We start from the raw sequence: 12077 nt of genomic DNA, 5'->3' as shown, positions 1-12077 counted from the left end.
GCTAGGGGTGTTCCAACAGGCCCAGATAATAGGGTGTGTGTGACTTCGGTTTTCTTTCCCACCCTACCTGGTTCTGCTGACCCCCTTCAACAGGTGTGTGATGAGGCCCTCTTCTGCCTCCGGGTCCAGGACACGGGGTGTCTCATCGCCTGTGGCTCCCAGCTTGGAACGACCACTCTGCTGGAGGTCTCCAGCAGTCTCTCCACCCTGCAGAGGAACGAGAAGAACATAGCATCTTCCGTGAGTGCCAGGACAGGGCCCACTCTGTACACGTCCTGACCTGCTTGTAGAGACCAAGGCAGAAAAAACGGGTTGCTGTGGTTGGTGAGGGCAGCATGGTGTCACCAAACTGTCAGTCTGCCCTAGCTCCGCTGCTAGCATTCAGTAGTCTTGGCCAGGTCACCCGGCATGCCCAGGCTTTAGCTTCTCGGCTGTAAATCAAAGTGGTTTGATGGTAGAACAAAGGGACTTCTTGGCAGCAGAGCCAATCCGCTGAAGGCTTTAGTCATCCACAAAGACGACAAAGGAAGTGACCTGCCTGATGACAGAGCCACTGAGATCCAGCACTACCCCTCTCCCTACCCTAGGCTCATTCCCCAACAGTATGGGGGGGACACTGGGATTGAAATTTTTTTTCGAGACAGGGTTTCTCTAGCTGTCCTGGAACTAGCTCTTGTAGACCAGGCTGGCCTCGAACTCACAGAGATCCACCTGCCTCTGCTTCCCGAGTGCTGGGATTAAAGGCATATGCCACCACCGTCCAGTGGGGATTGAAATTCTTGATGCTGAGGTTTGGCTTGCCTCCTGGCAGTGCCTGAGGCTGAGCCCTCGCTCCTGAGCTGAGGACCAAAATCATCATCTTTTCTACTCCAAAGGACATTCTTCACTGTAGCCTGTGTATCTGGGGGTGCCTTGGAACTGAGTAACTCAGTGTCCCTGCTCAAGGATGCCTTTGAATTTCTGATTCACCCGCCTTTGCCTCCAGAATCGCAGAGTTGCTGGTATATGCCACCATAACATTTATTCAGCTGGATCTCTGGTAGGCAGGCACTCTAACAGCTGATCAACGTCTCTAGCCATATAAGCAAATGTGTAATTGTTTGTTTCGAGGCAGTCAGTGTCTTTGTAGCCTTGGCTTGGCCTCTGTCAACCAGGCTGGCCTCGAACTCACAGAGATATCCACCTGCCTCTGCCTCCCGAGTGCTGGGATTAAAGGCGTGCGCCACCAGATCTGGTTTAGTTGTTCATTTGTTTTTTTCCAGTGCATGAGTACAAATAAACAAAAGCAAGTGTGCAAAGTTCACATAATCTGAGATGTATTTTCAGTTACAAATTTTCTTGATGTGTAACTATTGCTGATGTCTTTTTAATTTCATAGGGAATAGTTCAATACATAATAAATCTCTCAGCTCCGGCAGAGATTTTATTTTTAGACAATGTTTTGCCAAGTAGTCCATGCTGTCAAACTTTCTTCTAAGACCATCAGCTCCCCAAATAATTACACGGAGATATTTTTTAAATAATTTATTTAATTTTATTTTATGTGCATTTGTGTGATGGTGTCAGGTCCCCTGGAACAGTAGTTCACAGACAATTGTGACTTGTCATGTGGGTGCTAGGAATTGAAAGAGGGTCCTCTGAAAGAGCAGTCAGTGTTCTTAAACTCTGAGCCATCTCTCCAACTTCTGCCCCAGATGTTTGAACGTGAGACCCGGCGGGAAAAGATCCTGGAGGCCAGACACCGTGAGATGCGGCTGAAGGAGAAAGGCAAGGCAGAGGGCAAGGATGATGACCAGAAGGATGAGGAGATGGCCCTGAACCTTGAAGAGCTAGTTGTCAAAGCCGAAGAGGAATTCTTCGACGTCATCTTCTCAGAGCTGAGGAGAAAGGAGGTGGAGGCATTGAAGAAGAAACCGAAGCCTGTAAGTACCTCAGCAGGGATATGGGTGGGCTGGGGTTTGCGACAGAGTTCTGCCCGACTTCTGACCTCCTGGGTGACCTGGAGCCAGTAACTTTCCTGGATGAATCTTGAGTGTCCACTGGTAAGAGGGTGGACTTAGTCCTATTGTCTGAGATTTGTCTCCCAGGAGACACCAGAGAGAGCTTCCTGCCTCCTGCTGTCCTCTTCTTTGCCATGATAGGGCTCGTCTTCAACATGCAAGGTGCCCCCTGAATCAGGACCCTGAGAGTCTGTGCACTGTTCTGGCTTAACCCAACTAGGCGACAGGAGTGTGGCCTGTGACTGCCCCCACCCCCGGCCCCAGCCCACAGCATTTTCTGCCTTTGTCCTCTGGCCTCTCATCTTCCTTCCCAGTGCCTCAGTTGCCATCTAGAAAGAGAAGAAAGCACTGTGAAGATGGCGCCTGGTTACCTTCTGGGGACACAGGGGAAAAGGGTCTTCTCCCTCTGCGGCGTTGTTCTTAAGAGTCCAGATAGAAAGGCGACAAGGGCCAGATGTCAGGAACGCAATTAAGCCCAGCCACGCCCGTGCCTGCTCTTCTAAGTTGTGTCCTGGGGTCCAAAGACAAAGTGTGGAGCCCTTGTGTCTAAAAAGCATTTAGGGGGAGGGGCTGGAGAGATGGCTCAGTGGTTAAGAGCACTGACTGCTCTTCCAGAGGACCCCAGGCAACTGTCTAACTCAACTCAAGCTCCAGGGGATCCGATGCCTTCCCCAGGCCCCTGTGGACACCAGACATGCATGTGGTATTCTGACATCCATGCAAGCAAAACACACCTACACGCTAAAAACAAACAAATATAATGAATGTTTTAGTGGAGCTAACAAGATGGCTTAATGGGTAAGGGCACTAACTACAAGGCTGGTGATGATCTGAGCTGTCCCACGTGGTGGAAGGGAAGAACCAGCTCCCACAAGCTGTCCTCTAACTACAACCAGGATATTGTGGAACTCAGGTCATGTGCATGATCACGCATGTGACTGAGCACACACACATACACATGCACACACTAGATAAATATAACAACTATTTAGAAGGGCCTGGGATATAGCTCAGTTGTTAGAATGCTCTCCTGGCATTCCTAAATTCCTGGGTTCCATCTTCAATATCAAACCACAAACCAGGTGGGATCATGACACCTGTCACACCTGTACTGGATGTAGATCCAGGCAGGAGGGCGATATCACAGGAGGAGGGTGTGGGATCCCCTGGAGATGGAGTTAGAGGTAGTTATGAGCCATCTGACATGGATGCTAGGAACGGAATACAGATTCTGTGCGAGAGGAGCAAGTGTTCTTAAGCACTGAGCCATCTCTTCAGTACCTCATTTTCCTCGGCGCCACTTTCTCTGTCTCCCTCCCACTTCTGGAGGACAGGGAGTGATTTCATGATGTCATTTGTATACCGCTAGCCCTTGGCTGCGAGCCATGCATGTGAGCGGGAGGGGAGCACCCATTTACAGCACAGGCTGGACTAGAGTCCCGCCTCTCTGTCCCTCTTCTCATCTATCACTTCCGGTCCACCCCATCCTTCAGAAAGCAAAGGTTACAGTGCCAGGCAGTCAAGAGGCTTGTGCTTGGTGTCCTACATCCTGAAAAGCTTTACTTACAAAGCTTAAACATTTTCGATGATGCTGAACTGGAGAAGGTGTTGAGGTTCGCAGACTCAGCTCCTCTTTTGCCCACCCCATACCTCCTCCTCTCTTAAGTCTCCACAGTTAGTCTGAAACTCTGGGGGGTCAGAGAGCATCACTCGGGAGCTAAGAAAAATAATCCATCCTGTAACCCAAGCACTGCGGGGACCCGGGGAGGGAAAATCCAGAATTTGAGGCCAGGCTGTTATACTGCAAGAGTTGGTCTCAGAAGAATGAAAGCGGGGAGGGGCTACCCATGACGGAGGTGTCTCTATACGCTATCTCCATTCACCCTTATCTCTAAGGCCAGCCATCAGGGTGTCATGCCTACATCACAGGTGAGGGTAGCAAGGTGCCCCATGTGAAGGAGGCTCAAGGTAACCTACTCTGCAAGTGGCAGAAGCCTGGCTCTTAGATTCCCAAGGTCTTGCCTGCCTTCTCCATCCCATGGCTCTGAGCACTGGCTGGGCCAGTTTGGAGCGGGCACCATCAATGCCTAGGGACTTCCTCTCTGGGCTCCCAGCAGCTCCCTGCCCTTGGCCTTCGGGGTTTTACCTCTGGGGAATAGGGAGGGCCTGCCCCTCACCAACATTTCTGTTTCTGCTTTGAAAGAAAAAGCCAAGTGTAGAGACAGAGGGCGAAGAGGAACTGTTGGAAGAAAATGCCGAGGAGGAGGAAGCACTCGAAGAAGCTGGTGAAGAGAGAGAGGAGGAGGTGTTCACCTAGGGCAGCATCTGCCCAAAGCGCTGTCCCTTTGTGTCCTTTGCGAACCTTCTTCTTGATGCCACCTCCTCTGACAAGGAAAAGCTGAGTTTCTTTCTTTCTTCGACAATTCTTGATGGGGACAGATCAGAGACAGTCACTGCCCCATACTGGGGCGGAGCCCTGCATGCACCCCTTTTTAGTGGGGGGAAGGGATAGGGCTAGCTCCTCCGGCTTCAGCTACCCTGTGGCTCACTCCAGCTCAGGGCACATAGCCTTCAGTTAGACTCTAGATATAGCCCTAGATTCTGCTTATCCCAGGTTCCCCAATTAAGAGTTACTGGTGCCTTTCTCTAGAAGCTTCCAGAGCTCAGCTGAGCTTGCCCCCATGGTACAGGGGCCCCAAGAGCACCTATAGAGTGGCATGTTTCTTTCTCCCTCTCCATCCCCCTCACCTACTTTCAAATAGGAACAGAAGTTTTGTCCCCTTCTCCAATGCCTCTCCAGGCAACTCCAGGGGGTATCTTGACACGCAGCCACGTGAAGGTGGTCTATGAGAAAATAGGTAGATGGACCTGGCTCTCCTTGTACATTCATGCTTTTTATTGCTATGCTTTTTATAAAAATTAAATCAGTGATAACAGCAGTCAATGTCTGTTATGAATTTCTACACTCGGGGCCCCTTATTGACCTCATATAGTTCTTCCAAAGAAGAAGGTTTGTGTTGATCAGTCCTTATTTTACCAAAGAGGAACCCGAGGCTCTAGGAGAGCTACCTGGTCACAGCTTCTGAGGCATGGAGCAGAGACAAGGGCATCAGGCAGTCAGTTGACTGTGTGCCAGGTACTATGAAGAATAGTAGGCCCTTTGGGGTTAGGTACTGGGCTGGGCCCCAGAACCATGGCTACATACAGTAGTAGGTGGGTAGAAGGCACCTCTGAGCCAGCTCTGTACCCATACAAGTCCCAGAGGGTCATGGATTCTGTGACCATCAACAGAGATTCAAAGTACCTGCAGTAGGACTATTATGGCCTGGGCATGGTGACATGCACCTTTAATCCCAGCATCTGGAAGGCGGAGGCAGAATGGATCTCTGTGAGTGCAAGAGCTCCAGGACAGCCAGGACTACACACAGAAACAAACAAAAACAACAACAAAAAAGAAAGGCAGAAAGAAAGGCCAGGGAGCTAGCTAGCTCTCGCTAGCTCAGTCATTACAAATCTTGCTGTGCAGGCATGAGGACCCACGTACCAAAGTCAGGCATGTTGTCAAGTACTTGTGATTCCAGCACTAGGAAGGTGGAGGCAGGCAGAGGCGGGCAGATGCAGATCCCTGGGGCTCGCTTCCTGGCCAACCTCAAATCCGTGAGCTCCAGGCTCAGTGAAAAACCTTGTTTCAAAATCAAATGAGTGGCACTCAAAGTTGACCTCTGACCTCCACAGACTAGCGTTTGAATAGTTTGTGGAGGGAAGACCCGGGCCATTGCTTTTGCCCAAAACAGTGAGGGGACACTAAGTTGCTGCATTTGGCTAGACTTTGAAGTCAGTAATCGCTGTTCATATTTATTGAGGGTTAAATCTTCACAGGAGTCCAGGGAGGTCCTCACTCACCATCTTTCACCCACGCATCACCAATGTGGCAGGTGACAGAGAGAAGGAAGAACTTCTGGGTCTCGTAAAAGCAAACAATAGCGTTCAGCTCAGGGTTGTTCATGATCAGAGTGTATATCACACACTCTGAACTCTGAGCGCCATCCTCCAACCTCAAGAGTGGGCTCAGCTGGGGCCCTGCTCCCTGCCAGCTGCTGCACCCATTCCGCAGGCAAAATGTACTGCAGGAAGCAGAAGGTTCCTCACAGAAGGAGACACAGGGACCACCCTTGCTGCCCTAAGGTACTTTCTTCTCAAAGGTGTGGTTCTTTGTAGGGTGGATTTTGCTGCACTGGGACATTTGTCCACATCTGGAACATTTTGATTAACACCCCTGGTAAGTGAGTTATTCCTGGCATTTCACATAGAAAGGCCTGGGTGCTACACTGCTCAGCATTCTAGAGTTCCCAGGACTCTAGACTCCTACCAGAAAAAAAGTGGTTTTGTCCAATATGTCAGTAGAAAGCTGGGGTAGTGCCTGCCCAGCGCTGCAGAAAACCAAGGGGTAGGGGGCGCACCAGCAGTCCCTGTACTCAGGAAGCAGAAGCAGAAGAATCAGACATTCACAGTCAGCCTGAGCTACACATCAGGTTCAAGGCCACCTGGTCTATAAGAGACCCTCTCACACAAACAAGCAAAATGAGATGGAGTCAGGGTGCAGAATCCCAATTTGGAAAGCAAAATCAATCAAATGGAGAGCTCTTGGGGAGGGGGACAATGAGGCTATTTGTTGACTTGGGCACTGATTGTCCCTGTGAGGGGCTGCCACTCTGAGATCAAAGCAGAAGAACATTCTTTGGCTCTTCTGGAATAGTCTTTGTTTTGTGCTTGCAAAAGCCAGTCACCTGCTAGAGCCTGAAAATCCTTTCCTGTGGTACAGAAGGTGCCACTGTGGATAAGATGGCATTCCAGAACGGACTGTGGGAAGAAAAGAACCTGCAGACAGTGCTGGGCAAGGGGCTGGGAGAGCTCTATGCATATGGTGTCCCTGTTACCAGCCTTATTGCAATGTCCTTCATTGGCCTCATGCACCTGACAGCTATTGTTTGCTTCCCTCTGTGGTGGTAAACCTTTGTAGAGTGAAAAGAGTCAAGGAAGAACCGCCTGATCCTGACTTGGGAACAGGGGATTGAAACCCCACCAATCCCTGAGCACAAAAATTCACCAATTCCAAGCCACACTAAAAACTCCACCCCCTGGGGCTGGAGAGATGGCTCAGTGGTTAAGAGCATTGCCTGCTCTTCCAAAGGTCCTGAGTTTTAATTCCCAGCAACCACATGGTGCCTCACAACCATCTGTAATGAGGTCTGGTGCCCTCTTCTGGCCAGCAGGCATACACACAGACAGAATATTGTATACATAATAAATAAATATTAAAAAAAAAAAACTCCACCCCAAGGAACCCTAGATAAGCTCTATACCCTAATCAGTTTGCCCTAGAGGGAGTCACCCTCCTGGAGTCTTCCCTCCCAACAAATCTCTTGAATGAGATTTGGGTGACCACTTTCTTGCTCCAGAGTGCAGCTGAGCGGAGAATTAACAACTGTTGCTGGACCTGAAGCAGGGCAGACACCTTTGCTTCCCCTAGCAGAGCAGAGCTGTTGCACTCTGGGGGACCTAAGCAGAGCTGGAACAACTTCGCTGGGGAAACTTTCCCCTAGAGGAGCAGAGCTGTAACACAGACAGAACACAGCTGTAACAACTTCACTGGGAAACCCTCCCCTGCCTGAGCAGAGCTGTTAAGTTGGGTTTCCCAGAACAGGGCTGTAAGCTGTTACACTTACAACCACTTTGTGGTATTTCAAGTGCCGGATACCTTTCCATTCAAGCTACAATGTTATGATCTTCACTGCCAACTGGACCTAAAAGCCACACCTCTGGAAGTATGTATGAGGGTGTCTCCAGAAAGGCTTAACTGAAAGAATGCCCACCCTGAATGTGGGTGGTACCATCCAATGGACTCAAGTCTCAGAGTGAATGAAAATGGAAACAAGGGAAAGCCCAGGCTGCCCTTGAACTCACTCTGTAGCTGAGGATGACCTTGAACTCCTAATCCCCCGAGGACTGAAATTATAGGTGCATACCACCACCATGCTTGTTTATGCAGTGCTGGGGATGGAAGACAGGACTTTATGAATGCTAAGCAAGCACTCTATCAACTGACCGACATTCCCCAGTCTCTGGGGCAACATTTTTAAGGAACACAGGCATTATGAGAAGGATAACAGGAGGAAGTGTCCTAGCTTCTCGGGAGTATAGGGAGAAGCTTTTAGGTGCCCTCCATGAGAAACTGACAAGCAGAGACCCCGAGGGGGAGTGTGAGGCACCTAGGTAGTATGTAGCATATTTCTGTACACATTTGCACACGTGTGTGCCCATCTGCCTGTGTACACATGTAATCATACATCAAAAACAGTGGCTTTTCCGTTAGCCAAGGCAGGGCTTGTTAGTAAGTGGGTGAGGATTTCAATGAAGCTCAAGCAGGTTTATAGTGATCCTAGATACCTGCAGCGTCCCAGCATTGCGGAGTCTGAAAATGGGAGAGGGTGTTGCCAAAGGGGGTAGTGACAGTGGTGATGGGTTTAGCATCAGAATCGGTGTGGAAACTCACCTCTGAGTCTGAAGATATTTCCAGAAAGGTTTAGCAGAGTAGAGAGGAACCACCATGAATGTGAACAGCACCATCCTCAAGGGCTGGAGTTTGGGATCAAATAAGGAGAAAGTGAACTAAGCACCATTCCCTCAAAATAAGCCCTTTCTTCAGCTTCTCTTGACAGGAATTTTATCATAACAACTGAAAAATAATGAACACAACCTCGAAGTCACTGAAGAGAGTGTTTGAGAGCAGACATGATCTCGGGATGAGTCTCCATGTCAGAGAGGCTGAGACCTCTAGCTGTGAAGTGCTTTGTATTGAGACAGGGTCTCTCTGTGTAAGCCAGGCTGGCCTCAAATTCACCACAATCCTCCTGCCTCAGCTTCCTGGGTGCTGGGATTACACATACACACAGCTATCCCGGCCTCCAAGTCTGCTTATTTTTTACCCATCAGTCATGATGGGTCATCTTGGGTGGAATTTATATATGTGGAGGAATGACAAAGAAAAAGAAACTAGACAAGCCCAATATCACAGGGACCTTCTTGAGGGAGCCAAAGAGTCAATTCAGGGCCTAAAATGCTAGAATGGGTAGAGGTGACACATGTCTGGGATTTTATCAGTCAGGAGGCGAGACAAGAGGATTGTGAGTTTGAGGCCAGCCTGGGCTAACAGTCTCGCTCGCCATCTCAGAACAAAATGAACAGGTAGGAAACACTCTGAATGCCACTTGCAAACTGGCCAGCCTCCGAGGCTGCTGCAGCCAATCAGGCAATGCTGAGGATCCCACTGCAGCAGACATTGGTTTCCAAGCTTAGCTGCTCCCTGCTGCTGTTTATTAATAACTATCCTCATCACAAGCTCCCGGGGGAAGCCGAGGAAACCAGTTCCAAGGCATAGGCTGACACCGTGCTCGGCCTCTGGTGCATGCCAGGCAGCTGTGACAACCGCTAGGGACGTGAAGGCTAACTTCTCCAACTTCTTTCCTGGATTCAAACCCCATGGAGTCTCCCTCCCTGGTCTTTGCAGGGGACTCTGGGCTCGGTTTCAGTGCACAGATGACACAAAAGGCATCACTGTAATCGGGAAGAGTTCCAACACCCTCCAGGTGATGGACCATGACGACAGGAAAACCAGGCTCCCAGAGGCTAAGCAGGTTGAAGGAAGAAGCAGGACTAGAATCCTGTTTGCCCAGGCCTCCTGAGGGGAGGAATCTTTCCCCTGGGCTCCCCAGGGTGTGACTGTTGCTACTGTTACCAGCAATTGTAACTGTTTATCCATTGTTCCACCTGGTCACCTGGCCAGCCTTTTGACATTGCAAAATGATGGCTCACAGTGGAGAACTGTGCATGCAAGTTTTTGGTTTTGTTTTGCTTTTTGACTTTTTAATTTCAAGAAACTCCCCCAACCCATTAAACAACAAGAAACAAACAAAAAACAGAAAGAAAAAACCCAAGCTGGGTGATGGTGGCACATGCCTCAGAGTCAGGAGGATCTCTGAGTTTAAAGCCAGTCTGGTCTTCCAGGACAGCACAGCAAGAGCCACAGAGAAGCCCTGTCTCAAAAAACAAACAAACAAAAAAACCCCCAAAAAACACAAAAACAACAACCTCCTGCATTTCTGGTGGGAGTGCAAACTGGTACAGCCCCTTTGGAGATCAGTGTGGCAATTTCTCAGAAAATTAGGAAACAACCTTCCTCAAGACCCAGCAATACCACTTTTGGGTATATACCCAAAGGATGCTCAATCATACCACAAGGGCATGTGCTCAGCTATGTTCATAGCAGCATTGTTTGTCACAGCCAGAACAATACCCCTCAACCAAAGAATGGATAGGAAAAATGTGGTACATTTACACAATGGAGTATTTACTACACAGCAGAAAAAAATAATGATACCTTGAATTTTGCAGGCAATGGATGGAGCTAGAAAACATCATATTGAGTGAGGTAACCCAGACCCAGAAATACAAATATCATATGACCTTACTCATAAGTGGCTTTTAGACATAAGACAAAACAAAACAAACAAACAAACAAAAACAGCCTACAATTCACAATCCCAGAGAACCTAGACAACAATGAGGACCCTAAGAGAGACATACATGGATCTAATCTACATGGGAAGTAGACAAAGACAAGATCTCCTGAGTAAATTGGGAGCATGGGAATCATGGGAGAGGGTTGAAGGGGAGGGGAGAGGCAGGGAGATGAGCAGAGAAAATGTATAGCTCAATAAAAACAATTTTTAAAAATGTCAAGAAACTGGCCATTTTTAAAAAGATTTATTTATTTAGTATTCAGTGTTATGCCAGCAGGCCAGAAGAGGGCACCAGATCTCATTACAGATGGTTGTGAGCCACCATGTAGCTGTTGGGAATTGATCTCAGGACCTCTGGAAGAACAGGCAGTGCTGTTAACCACCGAGCCATCTCTCCAGCCTTGAAACTTGTCATTTTTTAAAAAAAAAAAACCTTACTTTTAATAATGTGGGGGGGGGGCTGCTAAGGTTAGAGGCATCCGTTCACTGTTGTTAGAGTTACTGGAGTTTGTGAGCTGCCTGATGTCAATGCTGGGGACTGAACTCAGGTCCTCTTTCAAAGGAGCAAGTGTTCTTAAGTCCTGAGCGCTTAACTCCAGCCACCCCTCCCCCAATTTATACGTTTAAGAAATTACTTTCATATATTATGCACTTGTACTAGGGTGCCCATATGGAGGTCAGAGGACAACATTTCGGAGTCAGTTCTGGCCTTTTTCCACCACGTGGGTCTCAGGAATTGAACTCAGGTACTAAGGTTTAACTGCAAGCTCCCTTACAGGCCGTGCCGTCTATAGGTAAGTAAGTAAGCTTATGACTTTGTGTTGAGCCACATCCATAGCTAACATAAGTGAAATGCAAGTTGGGGCCACAGGTGGACTCTCCTAGGTGATGCTACCCTGGCATACCCGCTGGGTCCATCCATTTTGACCTAGATTCGGGTTTGTGCCTCAGGCGTAGTTTGCTAGTGGGCCAATACCGAGGGGAGGGGACTCTTCCATAAGATACACCCCACTAAGCCAGGTGCCACAGGGTGCATGCACAGCTCTTCACCCACACTCTCAACCTCTGCCTCTGGACAATGGGTGCAGCCACCCACACCCTAGGCGCTGGCCTCCACAGCTGCGATGTCTGCATCACTCCTGGAAACCCGACTCTGCCGGGAGCGCCCTGGAGACGCCCAGCAACAGTCAGGAGGGCAGCAGATGATCGTGGCCGCATGGGGAAAGGGTGCGTCTGCCCAGGGAGTCGCGTGCCAGGCGGATGCCGGGAGCGCAGAGGCCACAGCCAGGAGCCACGAGCCTGGGCGCGGGTGTGTGCGGAGGAGCCTCCAAACGGACGCCGCTGCGCCGGAAGGAGGCCCGGATGCTGAGGCTGGAGAGCCACTCGGTCTGACGGAGCGCTTCAGCACCAGCTTGCAGGAGCTGTAGCAGCAGTACAAGCCCGAGGGGCGTCCTGGGTAGAGACGTTCTGGTCAGGGGGGCAGAGAACAGGGGGCGGA

At 49.6% G+C, this 12077-nt stretch overlaps 1 protein-coding gene across 1 annotated transcript in view; it reads left to right on the top strand.

Annotated features, from left to right (window-relative positions):
* Positions 1-4848, top strand: part of Dnai2 (dynein axonemal intermediate chain 2) — a 54368-nt gene extending 49520 nt beyond the window's left edge. The window contains exons 12-14 of the mRNA XM_041636174.1: positions 94-240; positions 1695-1922; positions 4204-4848. Coding sequence (XP_041492108.1) covers positions 94-240; positions 1695-1922; positions 4204-4317 — 489 coding nt within the window. The 3' untranslated portion in view covers positions 4318-4848. The remainder of the gene's footprint in view (positions 1-93; positions 241-1694; positions 1923-4203) is intronic.
* The last annotated feature ends 7229 nt before the right edge of the window (positions 4849-12077 follow it).

Source organism: Microtus oregoni, unplaced genomic scaffold, assembly GCF_018167655.1.
Source record: "Microtus oregoni isolate MIOR12 unplaced genomic scaffold, Mior012 000048F_ref0000485, whole genome shotgun sequence".
Taxonomy (NCBI): Eukaryota; Metazoa; Chordata; class Mammalia; order Rodentia; family Cricetidae; genus Microtus; species Microtus oregoni.
The sequence above is the reverse complement of the archived record's forward strand: the minus strand, read 5'-3'. Positions and strand labels throughout refer to the sequence as shown.